This window comes from Eulemur rufifrons, chromosome 1 (assembly GCF_041146395.1).
Source record: "Eulemur rufifrons isolate Redbay chromosome 1, OSU_ERuf_1, whole genome shotgun sequence".
Classification (NCBI taxonomy): Eukaryota; Metazoa; Chordata; class Mammalia; order Primates; family Lemuridae; genus Eulemur; species Eulemur rufifrons.
The window spans coordinates 45,765,008-45,785,362 of NC_090983.1; the positions used below are offsets into that span (position 1 = coordinate 45,765,008).

Sequence of the window (20,355 nt, forward strand, 5' to 3'; positions counted from 1 at the left end):
CATAACACAAATGCAATATAATTTCTTACGCATTTTTCAAAATAAAACCCACTCTCTGGCTTTCATTACCATCTATGTATAATGACTAAGTCACTTTTTCTGGCCCAGCACTGTCGAAGAGAAATATTATTCAAGCCACATATATAATTTAGTATTTTCTAGTAGCCACGCTAAAAAACATAAAAAGAAACAGGTGAAGCTAATTTTAGAAATTTATTGGTTTAACTCTTTATATCCAAAACTGTTAGTATTTTAGCATGTAATCATATTACTAATGAAATATTTTATATTTTTTGTACTAAATTTTTGAAATCTGTTGTGTTTCTTAACACTTACAACTAAGTTACTAAGTTTAAACTAGGCACATTTCATGTGCTCAACAGCCACCTGTGGGATGTGACTACCATATTGTACAGTGCAGCTCTCCTTCTGTGTAAATGTTCTTTCTCATTCTTGTTTGCTTGCTGTGTTATCTCTTAAACTAAATGAATTATTTCCCACTCGTCTCTTGTTTCTGTCATCAGTGATATTAGCAATGTGTTAGATAGAAATCTTTGTGTCGTCTTTGAATCCTGCCGCTATCTCACATCTAAGTTACTGAATACTGTGAGTTTTTTCTCAGAAGTCTCTCAAATCTGGCCATTTTCTTAATTTTTATTACACTTGCCTTAGAACCCTTTTTCCTATCTCATCTGAACTATTTCTACCAGTTTTGTGATCTAGTTGTCCATGTTATCATTTTCCTCATTTCATTGTTTTCTTCTGCCAGCGTTAGCCTTAGGAAATATCCGCTCATACTGTGGCTGCTTTTAAAAATTGTCACTGTCTTTAGGATTGCTTGCAGTTTAAAATCGAGCCTCTAGTTTGACATTCAAGGCCTTCCGTAATAGCTGAAACCTCTCTACTTTACCTTGCACTTTATGCTCCACCACTGAGTAGTTCTCAATAGGCTCTGAACACATTGTGTCTTTACGTAGTTTTGTTTTCATGGGCCATTTAATCCTTTCTGTAAAATGTTCTTTCTCGTTTCTTGCTTGCCTAGTATGTTTTTACTTATCTTTTAGAAATAACTTAAATGAGCCTTAAATCTAATTTCCCCTATGAAGTGTTTCTTCACACGAGATTTACCTGTTTCTGTTTTCCACCAAGCTGTGTGGGCTACCCAAATAAGCTCTACATCTTACTTAAATCTCTGTCCTTTAGTACCAGCACAATATTTGCTACATTGTCTGGATTCAGCTAAGGTTTGCTTGAATAATTATTATGCTTTCAGAGTAATTGGTGTAATGTTAAGATTTCATTCTTTTCTAAATTTAGTTGCTTCCTAAGCATTGTGCCAAAACCATCAGTCAAGCAGTGAATAAGAAGTCAAAAAAACAGACTGGTAAGAAAGGGGAACCTGAAAGAGAGAAACCAGGTGTTGAGAGCATGAGGAAAAACAGGCTGGTAGTGACCAAGTAAGCCGTCTACTTTTATTGTATCTTTTTGTTCTGGGTAAAAGATTTTTTTCATTTTTCCTGTGGCATCAATACTGAGGAAATACTAGTAATTCTGTATTTTTCATTTTCCAACCATTTAAAAATTGAATATTTTTAATATTCATTGAATATTTGTGAACTTGATTAGCTTGTTAGTGTTTATTTGATCGCAAAATACAGATTTTGGCTTTTAGAAGAAAATATATATAGTAGATGATATTTATCCTTACATACTGAATATTGAGGGCCAAGAATATATCTAAAAAATTTTGTAGGGTACATTGTTAGCAATCTATAATTTTCAATTTATTTAAAATCAGATATCTGAGACTTCATTTTAGCATGTTTATGATATATTAGAACATAACTGATATCATTATTTTAAAACAGAAATAGCAGAACAGGTAGCATTCAGGGCTCTTTGCTTATTTAACTGTTTGGAGGGGAGGTGTAGGTGGGCAATAATTGGATAAATATTTTTTATTTAAAGTAAATTTTCTACTTTCTTCCTTTCTAAGTTGATCAAGCAATTGCCCTTTTCAGACAATTTTCCTTCTCTTATAACAGAAAGTATAGCAGGAATTGGAGATTATGAGTGCACAATAAGCTCTTCCTATTATATATTAAGTCAGTATAGTCATCACTGTCTAAATGTAGAAATGAATGATGGTATCCTTTAGAAAATTATTCTCAAATGTTAGTTACATCCTTAAAGATTTTGAACTTAGTTTAGAAGATAAAAATAATCAAATTCTGCAATTATTATCTCTAAATAAAACCTGGTATGTTTATAAAATTAATTTTGTATTGCCTATGATGAAATGTTGAATATTTTATTTACTGTTTATTAATTTTTTTCCAGCCTTGATAAATTGCACACTGCACTTTCAGAGTTATGTTTCTCTATAAATTACGTACCAAACATGGTTGTATGGGAACATACCTTTACCCCACGAGAATATTTGACTTCTCATCTGGAAATCCGCTTTACTAAGTAAGAAAGTACATAAAGTGTTTTTGTTTGTTGATTCAGTTAATGAGTTTGTTATAATTATTAATCTATGCAGTGTTTTCTTTTATAAGGAAAAGCATTAGTAGAACTGGTATTTAGCATTAAGAATAATGAACTGGAAAATATAAAGAATAGAGAACTGAGAATTACTTAAATTGCCCAAATTCTTTGCCTATACGTGTTATTATTAACCAGTAACACTGGGCAAGCCAGTTAATCTCTCTGAGTCTTAGTTTCCTATATGCAAAATGAGAAGATTAGAGCAAATCAGTGTACTTCAGCTTGCAGGTGGCCATCCAGTAGGGTCATGAAATCAGTTTTTAGGTTGTATTCAACATTTAAAGAAAGAAAGAAGGGGGAGGGAAATAAATAGAAAAACAGAGCATTGCATGCAGTAAGTATAAATATTGATGCATGAAATTTGTCAGATATGTATATATGTATGTGTACTGAGTTGTAGTAGATACATGTCTACAGTCAAATATATGAAAACTTCAGGACAAAGTGATGATCTCTTACATCTTTTCTGAATTCAAATGTATGCTGTTAATTAAGCCAGTAGAATTTTAGATACTTGAGGTCTCAATTCTAATTAGAATTGTGTAAGTTATATATATGTACTTCTTGAAGTGATATTTATAAATGTTGCTTCAACGTTTTTCTAAAGTTACACACGTATTTATTAAAGAAAATATTAATGTAGTATAAGTAGTATTGAAATAATATAAAGCTTAGAATTATAGTTGATGAGATAAGACTATAGGAATTAGAGAATAAAATAGGACAGTATATGAATGGGCACTAAATTTATGAATGTTAAATTATCAGTCGACTTGAAAAGACAGTGATGATGAACAAAGACTGTCTTTTGCTCTCCTTAGTAAGGCTGGCATCCTGACAATAAAACACAGAATGCCCTAGTATTTATTTTATTTATTTTTTTGTTTTAATTTTTATTTATTTACTTCCTTATTTTTTGAGACAGGGTCTCTCTCTGTTGCCTGGGCTAGAATGCAGTGGCATCATCATAGCTCACTGTAACCTCAAACTCCTGGACTCAAGTGATCCTCCTGCTTCATCCTCCCAAGTAGCTGGGACTGCAGGTGCATGGCACAGCACTTGGCTAATTTTTCAATTTTTTGTAGAGACGGAGTCTCACTGTTGCTCAGGCTGGTCTTGAACTCCTGGCCTCAAGTAATCCCCCTCCCTCTGCCTTCCAAAGTGCTGGGTTTACAGGCATGAGCCACTACGCCTGGGCTGGCCAGGTCTTATACTAAACTAAAGGGACGTTATGTCTTTTGATATTTATTTCTTTCAAGTGGGTGGGGGTAGGAGACTGGTTGATAGAAGGTAGGGTTCAGTTTATAGCTCCCTTGTTTTCCTTCTGTAAACAATCTGGTTTTTTAATCCATGGAGAAGCAAATGTTCTTTTTATCAAACATCTACTTAGTGATCAGGATCAAGGCAAGGGGAACCACTTGTTTACCTGGGAAAGATTTTTGTGCCAGGACAAATAACTTGTAAGTATTAGTGGGTTTACTTTTGCTGATCACTTGAGCACAGTCTTAGGGGCTATACACAAGGATAGCAAATTTCATCTTGAGTTGGCTCTTAGGGGCTTGTTTCTAGTGATCAGATTTGTCTGTTGTTGTCTTTAGGATCCATTCTACAGATAACAAGTCTAAGGGCTTTATAAATCTAATGCTCAGGGAGTTCTAAAGAAAGTAAAATAGGAGTAGCCAATGTGGGGAAAGTATTTAGGGAACTGTTTTAAAATTTTGTGTTTTGTTGTAATATAATCAGGACTATGTTTTATGTGCTGTGAGTGATTAAAGAATAAAGCTGTTTGTTTGTTGCCTTGTTTTGTTTAACTGTCATGCAGTTTGTGGAGAGGCAGCATTAATTCAGGCAGACTTGGGGTCAAAGCCTAGATATACCACTTCCAAACAAAGTGACCTTATCAATTTACTTAAGTCCTGAGCCTTAGTTTTTTCATCTGTCCAATGATGCTGTTAATAACTACATAGTAGGGCAATTAAATGTGAGTATTGTAGATAATTTATATAAAGCCTAAAAAAACTCCTGACACATAACAGTGCCAAATGAATTCAAACTCTGGACTAAATAGTCCATTGTCTTTGCTACAAACAGTATGTTAAAGCAATTTTTAAAACCCTCTTTATGCTTTAATCATTTTTGTTGACGATGTTCTTAGAATGTTTTTAATCATTTCTATTCTTGTTTCATTGTAGTTTTTAGGTATTCATTCTTTTTTTAGGTTGTTTCTTGGGAAGATAATGGCAGTAGTAATTTTACGGCTTTGTAACCAAGTATTTTTTAAAGTTAATGTTATTGCTTACTTAATATTAGCTATCAGTAGATTGAATGGTTTATTTACATAAATGGAAAAGTTAGAGTTCTTTTCTTACTCTCCTCCCTCTACCCCACAGGTCAATTGTTGGGATGACTATGTATAATCAAGCCACACAGGAAATTGCAAAACCATCAGAGCTTCTTACAAGTGTAAGAGCATACATGACCGTACTACAGTCAATAGAAAATTATGTGCAGATTGATATTACAAGAGTATTTAATAATGTTCTTCTTCAACAAACACAACATTTAGATAGTCATGGAGAGCCAACTATTACAAGTCTATACACAAACTGGTAAGGAACATTTAGAAATTTGGGAGTCAGAAAGTTTCTTTGTAATGAATTACTTAGGAGAACTAATTTTTTATGGATACCTGCTCATTCATGTTATCAGTCTACTTAAAATTATATGCAGGAATATATACTATAATAATTTTGAATTAAATAATTTTTCCAGGTTATAAATTTTCTTTTCTTCTCAGGTATTTGGAAACTTTGTTAAGACAAGTTAGCAATGGCCATATAGCTTATTTTCCTGCAATGAAAGCGTTTGTGAACTTACCTACAGAAAATGAATTAACATTCAATGCAGAGGAATATTCTGACATATCAGGTGAATAGTACTATAACATGGTTTAGAGAATAAAGAAAACTTAATTCTTTTGATGATGTCTTGATTCTTCTGGCTTTTCATTCTGTTGTGACTATTTTAGTTCATTTATATGCATAATTGCATATCATATCTTAGAAGTACTTCTGCATTTTGTGTTACCTTTTTATTCCAGAGGCTTTTCTCAGGATTTTGCATTAATAATTTGTTTTTATAATGGTGTGTGTTAATGTCAACTTTCTGCTCTGTCAAAAGTATGAAATTAATTACATTTTCTTTCAGAAATGAGGTCATTATCAGAACTACTAGGCCCGTATGGTATGAAGTTCCTAAGTGAAAGCCTTATGTGGCATATTTCATCACAAGTTGCTGAACTTAAGGTAATACAGTCTTTATCAATTTTAGCTTTTAAACATTAATTCCTGGAAAAGATTTCAGGATTGTGAACAACAAGCCTCAGTGTTAATTGTTTTAAACTGACATGAAAGTTCTAATATGTAAATGAAATTAAAGAGCTGGCAGGGCCTTTTGATGGCATCTTAGTTTAGTTCTGTTTTACAGGTGAGAAAATAGAAAGCCTGAAGAGGTGTATTGACTTGCCAAAGGGGACTAAAACTCAGATTTTTGGGCTTTTGGTCAAGCTTTCATTGTATTGTGTTTTGATGTTTTTCTTTGAAATACCAGGTTGAAAATTCCAGCCAAAGTAAAAAATATGTTCAGATTTGTAGTTTGAATGTGTTGATTTCCACAGATTATGATACAAACATTAGGCTTATTGTTTTTTCTTATTATTAAGTGATCTTTTAAATTATCTTATGCCCTTTAAGCTGGATGAAACGTGTCTTCAGAATGCTTAATGTTTCGATGAAGAGGTTAAGGAACTGAAACAACGTTTTATTTATTTATTTTTTTTGTATTTTATTTTATTTTATTTTTTTTTGCAAGTTAAAAACAATAGTTTCATATTTTTCCCCACCCCCCCCTTTCCCGAGTCAGCACCTTCAAGTGTTACCACTCCCCAAACGGTGCGCAATGCACTCATTGTGTAGGCATACCCCCATCCCCTCCCCCACCCCCCACCTCAGTCTGATGTCCAATTGGTGTCGTTCCCAGATTTGTATTTAGGTGATGATCAGGGAAACCAATTTTCTGGTGAGTACATGTGATGCTTGTTTTTCCATTCTTGGGATACTTCACTTAATATAATGGGTTCCAACTCTCTCCAGGAGAACCATAGAGATATCGTATCTTCACCATTCCTTATAGCTGAGTAATATTCCATGGTATACATATACCACAGCTTACTAATCCAATCATGTATTGATGGGCATTTGGGTTGTTTCCACATCTTTGCTATTGTGAATTGTGCTGCTATAAACATTTGGGTACATGTGCCTTTGTTACAGAATGACCTTTTTTCCTTTGGGTATATGCCCAGTAATGGGATTGCTGGGTCAAATGGCAGGTCTACTTGAATCTGTTTAAGATACCTCCATAATGCTTTCCACAGGGGTTGCACTAGTTTGCAGTCCCACCAGCAGTGTATGAGTGTTCCTGTCTCTCCACACCCACGCCAACATGTGTTGTTTTGGGTTTTTTTGATAAAGGCCATTCTCACTGGGGTTAAGTGATATCTCATTGTGGTTTTGATTTGCATTTCCCTGATGAAACAACGTTTTAAATAACCTTTTTTTTAAGCTTTTTAGAAATATCTCAGTGCTAAGGGGATTTATATTGAATGAGTCTGTATATATGATAACTATGTAGTTTTTAAAAGAGTTTGAACTTGGGCCACTAAAACTTTTGAACTTATGAACAGAATAAAAAAGGCATGTTTTGAAATATGCCTTTTTCTTTATGTAAGTTTTTTGGTGGTTATTTGTGCCTTACATTTTTAATTTCTGAAAAAATAGTATATGGTACTGATAAGTAGCTCACATTTGAAATGTAGCACTTAGAGTTCTAAATGTGGTAATCTGACTTACTGAAAATTAAATAAGTTAATTCCTACAAGCTTAATATTTTGCTTAATAATTTAAATATTAAATAATATTTAATAGTAACGTTTTGCGGAGTAAAATATATATCAAGAGTCAGTTCGACTAAAAGCTTAGTATATTTAAACATTTAAAAAAGAGAGGCAGTATTACCCAGTAATTAAGAACTCAGGCTTTCAAATTAAGCTCAGTACTGTTGTTTGTAAGCTTTACTTTTGAGCAAATGTTTAAACTCACTAAGCTTTTACTTTGAGAGAATTAAATGAGATAATTCATATCACACTTTTAGGTACTCAGCATAGTATCTGACATACAATAAGCACTGAATAAATGTTATTTTGGTATTTGTCGTATCATTATCCTCTCATTGTTATTTTTTTAGAGTATTCTGCAGTTCTTATATAAAAATCAACTTTTAGATACTTTATAATATGTATTTTAAATACATAAATTGTATACTTTGTATGGTTTTAAATACACAAACATTGAAATGCTAGTTTTGGTTCTTTACAAGCAATATTATTCTTATTTATTGGACTCATTCTCCTGTAAATACATGATCTTTTTTCTGTCCTATTCTCAGGTAACAAATTTCTCATCTTCAATTTATTTTCTTGTATTCTTTTCAGTATGAGATAATAAAGGAATTATGGCTCATTAATTTCACTTTTGCCAACTATTTTTTATTTCAGACTGAATAAATAGGCACTACTAGAATTGTCAGTATTTTTAGTGCTTCTTTGCTCTTTAATTTGATGGATTGATTATCACGGTGCAGTAATAAAAAATAGCCTAATTTGGATCTCTCTGAATTCGTTTCTATGAGAGTTCAGACACGTCCTTAATAGTACTGCAAGGATCTGGCCTTCCGCTTTTCCTTACCTCCTTTCTTCCTGCAGCCTGGCTGGCCTACTTGCTGTTGTGTCATCTCAGATACTCTTCACTGAGACACTGTAATAGCTTGCCAACACATGGTAAGCACTTAGTAAGTTTTTGTTGGATGCAAAAATAAAAATAACCAACTTTCTTGACTCTTTGTTCCAGGCTTTCTCTAACCTCTTTATAAATACTAACTCTTTTAAATCCTTAAAACAAGTGTTTTCCCTATTTTACAAATTAGGAAAGTAAAGTCAAGAAAGGTTAAATAACTTGTCCGGGCTCACATGGTTAATAGGGGGTGAAACCAAAATTTGAACCCATGAAGTCTATCTAATTCCAGAGCTTATGCTACTACCGTGCCACACTGCCTGTAGAACTGAAAGGGATCTCAGCAGTTATCTAACTCACTTGCATCTAATGCAGGAACACAGGCGACATTTTTCTAGGTGTATCATCTGGTCTTTTATGAAAATGAGGCAGTCTCATCAATTACTACATATCTCTAGTTTATGTTGAGTCAATATCTAAGTAATAGTTTTTGATTAATCCTCATTCTTACGTCAAGAGGCAGAGACTGCCTTTGACAAGATCACCTTTCACGTATTAAAAACTGCTGTCATGTATTTTTTTTCTTCCTTGTGTGAAATATATTCATATTCATTCACTTTGCGATCTTTATCACTCTTTCCTCTGTACAAACTCTATCTTTTTGGTGTCACTCTTAGAGAATAGTACCTAAACTGAGAAGTTTCAGATAGAGGTCTGATTACTGAGGGTGCACATATTTAATCTGGATACTGTACTTACTAACACAGTTTAAGATAGCTCTAAGACTTTCAGTAGCTATGCCGTACTGTTTTCATATCAATTTGCAGTCAAATAAATTTTCTTTTGTTTTTTTCTTTCACATATGCTAACCTTAAACCATGGCTTTCTACATATTATAATTTGTACAATTATTTTTAGACCTAAGTGTATGCTTGATAAGTTATTTTTAGTAAAGTTTATCTTACTATTTCAGGATCTTTTCTTAAGTACAGATTTTATCTTAGTCTGCTAGCACTTCTTTTACAAACTTCCTATTGTAGCCTTGTCCCTAAGTATTAATGTTACCAAATACATTCGTATTCTTGAGAAGAAATGGAAGGAACTTATATTTTAACATTTCTCTCTTATATTGTGGAGTGACTGTATTCTCTCTTGGTTAGATATTATTAAAATTTGATTTAAAGTTGATATGGAAATAGTATAAATAATGTTGACTTTTTGAATGCTGTTGAATTCACTGACTCAAGAGTGTTCTTTCTTGCCTGGATTCTTTTTCAAATATTTGATACTAAACCTGAGTCAAAAACCTAGGCACAGTAAACTTCTTGTGTAGGAGCTTAGATTCATTGCCCTCGAGGTACATGGGTGTAAATTGGCCTGGATTTCACATTACATATAATATGCTCTAAAACCAAGATGGTTTTGGATACGAAAACATTTTTTCTCTGAAACTTTTTATTTTAGCCGTTTAGTAATCTCTTATGTGATCTTCCTTACTTGACTTTTCCTTTTACCTTCATAATAACTTGCATATTTTATTAATGATTTAATGTTGTAGGAAGAATTTTTTTAAATCATTATGTTTTGGTATTTCTATTTTTACTTTTTTGCTTTTTAAATACTAAATCCTGATTTGTTCAAGTATTATATTTTTCAAAAGGCTTCATATGAAATCTTTACATTTCTGGTATTGTACTTTCATCATTTAGATTTCTTCAAAACAAAGTCCTAAAGATTCAGTTCTGGAATTGCACAATGCTTTACAATGATTTTGTTTGAGGGTCCCTCTTAACAACCCCAAGATGTAATCCAGATTGCTTTGGATTCAACTATTTGCATGTTGTTAAGAACTGCAGAAGGTGTTATTCATGATTGTTTTCTCAGCCTTTGTGTACTGAGTCATACTTCCATATGTATTCTAGTATTTTATTACAAAAGAAATCCTGTAGATCATAATATAATGATTTTCATACAGACAAGTTCAATGTGTTATATACTAGTCTATCTCATTGAGGTAAATCTCTAAAAGTACTGATTCTGTCAGTGATGATTCTAATTGTTTTATATTTTTTAGTGTCCTACAAAATTACTTTCTGTAGGATAACATAATTTTTGGAGTTACAGAAACGAAAGAACCTACAGGTTTTTCTTTCCAGTATTGGTAGGCTAGGTAATTCAGACCACCTTTTCTCTGAAGGACAACTTAAAAAGCTGAAGAGATATATTAAAAACAGAATCTTCTTTTAAAGAAGGGCTAAAAAAAAAATAGTGAGGTATTTCTAGGCTAATGTCAAGAAGAACCCAGAACTCAGAGACATGAGGAGTGGCATTGGAAGCCACTTTTGACCTGAGGACATTTACTGATTCAGAAGTAACACATTTGTAAAATTGAGCTGTAGTTCTGGTGGTATTGTGGGCAAGGGGTCAGTAGTCAAAATCCAGAGCCTGCCCAAAATAGGGAGTAGGAAGTTTGCTTAATTCTTCCCCAACTCTCTTGACACAGACACCCCAAAGAGTTGTACCTTCAGGGTAAGGGTGAACTGAAATGGTTCACCCCTCCCCGGGATTTACAGGCTTATTTGTGTTGCTTGCTTAGTCCAGGGAATCTCAAATCTTGAGCCTGCTTGGGTTAAGGTTGTCCTAGATAAATAATGCCCCAAGGTACTTGGCAGAAGCTAACACAGATCCTCTCTGGAGAAACGTATCTTCATCCTAGGCTTCAAATGATTTCTGCAAGTAATTTAGCTGGAGAGTGCAAGTCTATTGGAGATCAGTAGAGGGTGGTCATATATCTAGCTGGCACGATTCTTACGACATTCTCTGTTGCCACTTTATCTTTTTTTTTGTTGTTGTTGAGACAGCGTCTCACTTTGTTGCCAAGGCTAGAGTGAGTGCCGTGGCGTCAGCTTAGCTCACAGCAACCTCAGACTCCTCGGCTTAAGCGATCCTACTGCCTCAGCCTCCCGAGTAGCTGGGACTACAGGCATGTGCCACTATGCCCGGCTAATTTTTTCTATATAGATTTTTAGTTGTCCATATAATGTCTTTCTATTTTTAGTAGAGACGGGGTCTCGCTCAGGCTGGTCTCGAACTCCTGACCTTGAGCAATCCACCCGCCTCGGCCTCCCAGAGTGCTAGGATTACAGGCGTGAGCCACCGCGCCCGGCCACTTTATCTTAACCTGAATTTAGAGCCCTCTTGTCAGCATAACTTCCTAAAATGGCGAGAAGTTAGAGTGTAACTAAGGACTCCTCATAAAGACCTATTAATCCTTTTGTTTTTAGCCTCAGGCCTTCCTGTGCTACTGCCTTCAATTTCTGATCCCTTCCTTCCTCTTGAGGCATATATTAACTTGCTTCTACACTGTGTCTTCTCTACAGGAACTTGCAAATCAACTTTTTCACTTCTGTTTCTTCTTTACTCCATTTTCATCTTCCAGAAATTTGTTGACATCTTTCATTTGGTCTTCTTTCTTCTATTGTTTCCTTTATTTTTGTAGGTTTATGCCTTTTTTTATACTTTTCCTCTCACTTTAGTGGGTTTCTGAAAGGAGCAGTTTTAGACACATGTATAAAATTCTCTACATTTAACCAGTACTTCTACATAGTTTGCATACTTGTTTGAGCATTTTTATAGGGAAAATTTCTAAAAGTGGATCAAAAAATATGAACATTAACTTTTTTTGATATTGCCAAATGTCCCTCTGAAAAGATTGTAGCTCATACCCTCCTCAGCAGAGCATTGTGATGGCTTCAGTAGCATTGTAGTCTTTTTGAAATGAGTGTATACAGTGTTTTTTGGGAGGAGTTGTGATATTTTTTAAGATCGTTCCATAACTTCTTTGCTTTTATTTTTGTTTTCTAAATATTTAATCTAAATTGAAAAACTAAATACTATGTGGCTACATCTTTTTATTTTAAAGGTGATCTTAATTAGTTCCTGTTTTAGCTGAAGACCTTTTTGTTTCAAAGAGTAAATTTGTATGCCCATTAGAAAAAGCAGAGCTTCTTTATATTTGACGGTTGTAAATACATCTTGTGTTAGACTTAGCACTATGCATGTGTACTTGTGGTGAAATATATTTATTCCTTTCTGGAGAAGAAAACAACCAGGCTTCTTTCCTACTAAAATTCTTGGGTGGGTGTTTCATTTGGAGTTGTGCCCATTGAATCAATTTCTCCTTCCAGTCCTGCCAAAAGAATTGTTTTGGCATTTTACAGATCAGTTCTTCCAGTTCTTCATGGGGTCCTACAGGACTTTTTTTCAAATGCAGTAGGAAATTTAAATATGAACTATGCCAAGAATTGTAACACTTTCTTTTTAACAGAATACCAAGTAGATTAAAAGCATTTTTAAATACTCCTAATTTGCTTCATGTGATTTGTCTCAATTTGTTAAATTCCAGTTAATACTGCCAGCTTTCATTTCGTTTGTCAGCAGGATTAATAAATGGTTTTAAATATAGAGAGCCTTGTTGTAAGGATGCATTCGAGGGAGAAATGAAAAAAAAAAATTAAACATATAAATGAAACTTACAAGAAGAGACATCATTAACTTTTTTCTCTTTGTGAGAGTATAGTAAGCCAACAAATACTTTAGGGTAATGGTTCTTAGAGTATGGTTCCCAGACCAGCAACATCAGCATTACCTTGGAACTTCTTAGAAATGCAATTTTTTTTGGCTCTACCTCAGACCTGCTAAATCAGAAACTCTGGGGCTGGGACCCAGCAATGTGTGTTTTAAGAAGTCCTCCAGAGCATTCCTATGTACACTAAAGATTGGGAACCATTTCTTTAAGGATTAAGAACATAGAGTTTTAATTCAGACATACGTGAATTCAAATTCCACTATTTAATATTGTAACTTTGAGCAAGTTATCTAACTTCTCTGAACCTTTGTTTCCTCAACTGTAAAACTGGAATGTTCCCTCCAATAAATAGTACCATAATTTATAGATGCTAAGACCCATTTATCCTATATTAATATTTCTGAAATTGTTATGTGTCTTATAGTATTAGTAGAGGTTTTTTTTTTCTTAGTGGCACATAAAATAAGGTGTATTTTAAATTCAGTGGAGTCTCTGATTCACTAATACGTGGCATTATGTTAAAAGTGTGTGAGCACTATCAGGGTTTGGCATAGAGTTTGAGTGTGTATTGAATCAAGTCTTAGGTTGAGAGTTTTGAATTGGCCCAGAGAGACAGTCTAATCAAAGACTATAGAAGTTAAATTTAGCAAATAAATGTGACTTCAGCTGAACATTTGATTAGGAGCATAATGAGAAATAATCTGAAGTAATATCAAGTAACTTAAACAAAATTTATATTAATGATTTAGGAAAAATGATTTTTATAGATTTTCTGTATAGTTTTTCATGGTCCTCTTAAATCAGTTGTTACTAACTTTCCTTTGTAACAAAACCACCCTGGCACTTAACTATGTGCTTGCTACATCTTCCCACCCAGGTCTGCTGAATTGAAATATCCAGGGATGAAGCCTGGAGACATATATATATATATATATATATATATATGTATTTGGAAAAAGTTCTACAGGTGGTTGTGATGTGTAGTAAAGGCTGAAAACCACTATAGAGAGCCAAAAGTAAAGAAAATTCTGATTTAAAAGAACTTTGTAGAGATATGGAGATCAGAAATTAAATTACAAACTTCACTTGAATTATTGAAAAAACTGGTGTGGTAGTGGTGAGCTTAGTGGTAAAGGCAGATGGCACAGGTAACAATGCAACAAAGAGTAGAATGTCTTACTCACTTTCTCCCCTCATCGTTTTAGAAACTCAGTTTGCTGTTATCCAGGCTTATTCTTCCAGAATGAAATTAATTATATTTGTTTTTGTTATAGTTTTTAACTAAATTACTTTTCCAATGTTTTTTTTTAAGAAAAACCTTCTTTAATGAGCTATACTTTTCTTAAATAGCTATCCTTCACTCCTTTCCCTTATTTATAGCTCTTCCCTTTCTCTTCCCTTTTCTCAGTAGTCCATGAAAGAGAAGTAAATAGTTCACACTTCTATTTTATAATTTGTGCTATAATACTGCAGTCCCCAACCCCCAGGCTGCGGATGGGTCCATGGCCTGTTAGGAACTGGGTCACACAGCAGGAGGTGAGCAGTAGGCTAGACACCAAAGTTTCACGTGTATTTACAGCTGCTTCCCATCACTCACATCGCTGCCTGAGCTGCACCTCTGTCCTCCAGGCCCCCAATCACCCTGTGGAGAAGTTATCTTCCATGAAACCAGTTCCTGGTGCCAAAAAGGTTGGGGACCACTGCTATAATATAATCCCCATCAAGTGGTACCATACCCCTTCAAGTTATTCTCCCTCTGATTGTATATATCCAGTGACGAACTCATTGTCTAAAGACATACACTCTGGCCTGTCTTTGGCCAGCTTTAACTTTAGCAAGTTTCTGTTGTTTTGTTTGGAAGTTGTTGCTCCCTAAATCCATTTTAGTGTCTACTTTTTATTATTGATGCTGTTCTATGTCTAAGCATAAGGTGATCCTTTATCCTACTACTTATCTTTGTTGCTTTTCCCTGTATGTCTTCCTTCTTGAATTTTCAAACTGAAGAACACTAATCATATGTAAATAATTTTAAGATTGTTTTATTGAAACAAGAACAAAAGTATATAGCACAGAGCATCCGGATTTCATGAATTGTGTTTCCTACTTGCCAGATTGTAATTTCCAAGCATGCTCTTATCTCATTAACATGAGGAGGTCTGTGCCTGACCTAGGATCTTTCTTTTTCTTTGTAGAAACTTGTGGTGGAGAATGTTGATGTGCTAACACAAATGAGGACCAGCTTTGACAAACCAGACCAGATGGCTGCACTCTTTAAAAGATTATCATGTGGGTAACTCATGATACTTCTATAAACATTAAGAAGATCTTGACACTGTTAAACATTAAGAAGATCTTGACACTGACATGTCTTCCAGCTCTCCCACTTCTTTGCTCCCATTGAACATTTTGTTCTAGCTCACTGAAGCTTTGATGCCTCTCTACTTTCCTGAACATCCTCTTCCTGCTTTACTTACACATCCATTCTGGTCTATAAAATTTGGTTAATGATTTTACCCTTGGTGCTATCATACCCTTGACTTTTTTGCTACCGTCATCCCTGTCCAAGCCATTTCCTTGATCCCTGAAAATTCTGCTTTCTGAAAGCCAAGTATTGCTTGTGAAATAACACTTCTTAAGTCTGTTGTTAAACTTGTCTCTTATTCATCCTACCATCTTTCTTACTGGAAAACTTTTTGACTAGTTTGTATTCACAGGTTCATCTTCCCAACCATCTACTCTCAGTGTACTGTAATAAGGCCACCTTCCTGAAACCTTTCTGAAATAGTTCGCTTGTGACTACCCATTTGTAAAATCTGGTGCTCTTTCCTCAACTCTCAGTTTATGTAGTTTCTCTGTAGTGTTTATCTCTTTTATTCTCCTTTTTATTGAAACTTCATTTTCTTCATTTGCCAATACTTTTATCTGTACCCTTTCTTAGTCATTTTTGCTGATTCATCACAGTATCAGTTTGTGGTATCGTGCTCATCCATTCTTGTTCTGCAATCCTATTGAGAAAATTTTATCCAATCTTACTTAACAGTGACCCTTAAATATTCATCCTCAGTCTTAACTCCCTTTGTTGATCTCCAGATTTTTGATACTGAGTACTAGTTTGACCTAGGCTTCTCAAAGTAGAGTCCCTGGACAAGCAACAGCACCACCTGGGGGCTTGTTAAAAATGTGAATTATTGGGCTCCACCCCCGATCTCCTGAATCAAAAACTCTGGGGCTGAGGCTCAGCAACCTGTGTTTTAACAAGTCCTCCAGGTGATTCTGATTCACACCAAAGTTTCAGCCATATGACCCGCAGATACTTCACAACATCTCTGGAATGGGAAGTATCTTCCCCTCATGGCAAGTATAAGTAGGTGGGGAGTAAAAGCCTGATATTCTTTCTTTATTGACCATTTCATTACCTCTCTCACCATCCATCCAGTAACTCACACTGGAAAACATTGGCATCTTCTCCACATGCAATAGCTGTGTCTTATAGATCAGAGTTTGCAAATTAGTGGGTCAGATTTGGCCCAAAGGCATACTTTGTTTGGCCCTATGCTACATTAAATTTCAAAAAAAATTTTTAGTCATTATTTTTTAAATGGGGGATTTCACATAAAAATCCAAACTTCTGGCTTCTCCCAGAAAACCTGGGTAGTACTTTCCCCTATGGCAATGATTGGCAGGAGCTAAGTCACAGTTGCCCCTTTTAGAAATGTTTGCTCCAGTCTCTCCCTCTCAGTATTCTATCTTCACTAATTTTTTTTGCCTTTTTTTTTTTTTTTTCAGTTTTCTTTTCTTTCTTTTTTTTTTTTCCGGCCTCTCACACAATCAAATATTTTCACTATTTTGTGTTACCTGTTGTAGGTATTTGAGCTTGTAACTGCTGCTGCAGATCCTACCTCTTAAATGTAATGCCCCAAATTTGTTCCTTTCTATTGCTGTGGCTCTTATTTAAAGCTTCATCTTCTTTTTTTTTTCTTCTTGCAAACTACAATCATGGCTTCCTAAAATTTGTACAGTTCTCCTTTTCTAACCCATCTCTCACATTCAGAGTCATATATCTAAACAATTCTTTTCATATAACTCTTTATAATTCAAAAACCGTGAACAACCACCTCATTGGCTTAAAGGATAATGTAAACTTTTTAGCATGGCATTCAAAAGCCATTATTTGAGTTAACCTCATAGCCAACCACTCTTACCCTTCCTTCCCCCCGCCACTTCTTCCTTATCTAGCCCAAGACCCACATAGCATCTGCTCTAGTGTTACTTCCTTGGAAGTTAATGGGACATAAGGGGAGGTATCAGTAGTCAAATATGTTTGGCAGATAACTCATTAAATGTTACATAAAACAGTATTTCTTACTGTGAGGTTTCTTAGAACTTTCAATGTGTCATTGAGGATATTGTGGGGTATAGTTTCTGCAAACTTAATTGATTAAATTCTGGGTAGCATACTTTAGAAAATATGAGACTGTATTACACTACTTGTTCTCTGATTCTTCACTTTATTCTGTCATTCTTTTTCTGGGTTTGTTACTGGTTTTGTTTGTTTGTTTCTTTGTTTGCTTTTCCTGACCTGGAATGCTCTTCTTACTTCTCCTTTATGCCCTATTTGGATGACATTTTCTCAGAAATATTTTCTTTCACCTGAACTTAATTTGTTTCTCCTTCTGGATAGTAACAAATTCCTAGTTTCATCTTAAATCACCATTTTATTGAATATCTTCTGGTCTTCTGGGTATCAGGCACTCTAATGAGTGTTACAGATAAAAAGATTAACAAGACTGGTTCCTGCTCATGTGGAATTTATAATGTATTTGTGCTTTATGTCATTTTGTTAAGAAGACTTTTAATTCACATATCATTTTGACTTATATCATACCTGTTTATGTGGTTTAATAAAAGATGCTTATGGTCAAAGTTTAAACAAGCTGTACAGGAGATAGAAAGTCAAAATAAAACACTTCTCTTCGTTTCTACTCCTCAACTAGTAACTTTGGTTAACAGTTACTGTAGCAATAGAGAAATTTATGTATATAGAAATATATGTTTGTGTATGTATATATCTCTTTTCTTTCACGTAAATGTGATCATATTTATTTTCTTGACAGCCCAGTTAGATTGTTTGCTACTTGGGCCTAAATCATTATTCTGTTTACATTTATACGCTTATTCTGTGGCACAGTGCCTTGTATATAGTGTTCAATAAATGTTTATTTGGCTTTATAAAATATGATGGTAATTGACCCTTCATTTTGGAATCTCCCTTGATTTTATTAACCAAGTTTTAATACTGAATATATATCAATAATTTTTAGAATAATGTTCTTTAACCAATATGTAAGTAATCAAGTCCATTCATGAGCTTCAGCAACCTGATCTTGCCAAAACTACTTGTGGTCTGAATAGTCATTTTTTATTTCTTAACTCAAGACCTTAGCAACTTAAGAGTTTAGCATCTCTGAGTTCCTGGGCCATTTGAAGATTTAGCTCCTATCTACTCTGATCAGGCTCTTTCTCCCCTAGTCTGTCTCCCCTTCCTCCCACCTCTACCCTTTCTGAAATAGGGATATACAGTTAGCCACTTACTATTTCAAGATTCTGGTGACCCATCTAACTCATTTAAAAGAAGATTGTACTCCATTTGGAGTGAACTATAATTAATTCAGAGTTTAAGTAGTTTAAATGTCAGCTAATCATTGTTGTAATTAAATTCCCACTAATCATTCCTGCCTTTTATCATGGGAATTTTATGATTTAAGAGTTTTTTCCTAAGGTTAAAAAAGAATTCAATTTACATTTTTTTTCTTTTCTTCTCCTCCTGTTTGTTCAAATTTAGCTGTTGACAGTGTCTTGAAGAGGATGACAATAATTGGTGTAATTTTATCCTTCCGATCGTTGGCACAAGAAGCACTTAGAGATGTAAGAAACAAGTACATAGCATATATCCAAATAATCCCTTCTAATTTCCCAGAAATTAAAGGTTACTGTTTAAATTCATAGTTGGCAATAATATAATTAAGATTCCAGTTTTCATAGTAATAGAAAATAAATTACATATAAATTAGAGTAATCTAAACTTATTTTTTATTTTGGTATTGAAATTTGGAGGGTATAACTTGCCTGGTTATTGTACTGTTTTAACTTTGCTATTCATTAAAGCATTTTCCATTTTGACTATACTTGGTTTAACATTGAATGTATTCCACCATTTCCACCTATCTTGGAACTTTAGAAAAATCACATGAAAATAAAGTAAAATAATTTTTATGAAAACTACAATTAATCAAATGGTAATATTTCATAAATTTAGGGGTTACCATTTAAAAATAATTCTATCTTCTTATTTGTTGTCCTGCCTAGGTCTTGTCTTACCACATTCCTTTTCTTGTAAGTTCAATTGAAGATTTTAAGGATCACATTCCAAGAGAAACTGATATGAAGGTAATAATATAACTTCTGTTTGGATTTTACAGTTTCTTAAAATAAAATATTTAAGTTATATGTGAAATAAAATGTAATCTTAAACCTATTGTATTTCTATTTTATAATGGTCAGTTAGTATGCTTGCCTTTGAAATTGCATCTTTGATAGCTCTGTACCAAAATACTATGTAGGCATTTTGAAAGTCTTCTTTGCTCATCTTTAGCAATATAAAATTGGTTAAAAATTGATATTTTTTTTCTATAAAATGGTAGCAGTTTATATGGTCGTAAAGCAGAATGAGAAAGATAAGCCAATGATATAAGAGTTGTTTTGTCTTAAATACAGTTAATTCGATTAGTTTTTAAAAATAGATGTTAAAAAAATCTTTTCCTATAAAAGGATATTAGCATTTTTAATTAATATAACATAGCAGATTAACAGCCTGTGAGCCCATAATTTTTGTTTTGAAAATTTATTGAGTTGTGAAATCTAACCATTGATCTAATCCCAGCAATAATTTACCAGTGGTTACACATCTAGTAAGTGATATATCAGGACTAATACTTAGGTTTCATAAGTTGTCGTGTTTCTTGGAGAGATTATTTTCTCTTTCTCATATTTTGAAAAGCACTGACTAAAAAAAAAATCTAAGTTCTTTTGTATGACACTCAAGTCTCTTCTCAAATTGATGCCACTCAAACTTTTTGAGGCTTGTCTTCTACCGTTTGTTCCTTCCTTCTCCCACTTTTCCCTTTCTTACTCTGCCTCTTTATCCTGTGAGCTAACCGTATCTTTCTCTGTGCAGTCTCATATCTGTCTGTTTTACCCTGTAATTTATTCTTATTGAAAATTCTGTCCTTTTCTATTTCGGCCTTTTAAAATCCTGCCTATCTTTTAAGTCCTCATTCAATTGCCATTTTCTAAGAACCATTCCTAGAT

At 33.9% G+C, this 20,355-nt stretch overlaps 1 protein-coding gene across 2 annotated transcripts in view; it reads left to right on the top strand.

Moving 5' to 3' along the window:
• Nucleotides 1–20,355, top strand: part of NCKAP1 (NCK associated protein 1) — a 98,818-nt gene that overhangs the window by 69,449 nt on the left and 9,014 nt on the right. For both annotated transcript variants that reach the window (XM_069491864.1, XM_069491772.1), the window contains 8 exons: nt 1,318–1,457; nt 2,341–2,472; nt 4,941–5,159; nt 5,348–5,478; nt 5,758–5,855; nt 15,180–15,273; nt 18,830–18,912; nt 19,354–19,434. In XM_069491864.1, the coding sequence (XP_069347965.1) occupies nt 1,318–1,457; nt 2,341–2,472; nt 4,941–5,159; nt 5,348–5,478; nt 5,758–5,855; nt 15,180–15,273; nt 18,830–18,912; nt 19,354–19,434 (978 nt within the window). The remainder of the gene's footprint in view (nt 1–1,317; nt 1,458–2,340; nt 2,473–4,940; nt 5,160–5,347; nt 5,479–5,757; nt 5,856–15,179; nt 15,274–18,829; nt 18,913–19,353; nt 19,435–20,355) is intronic.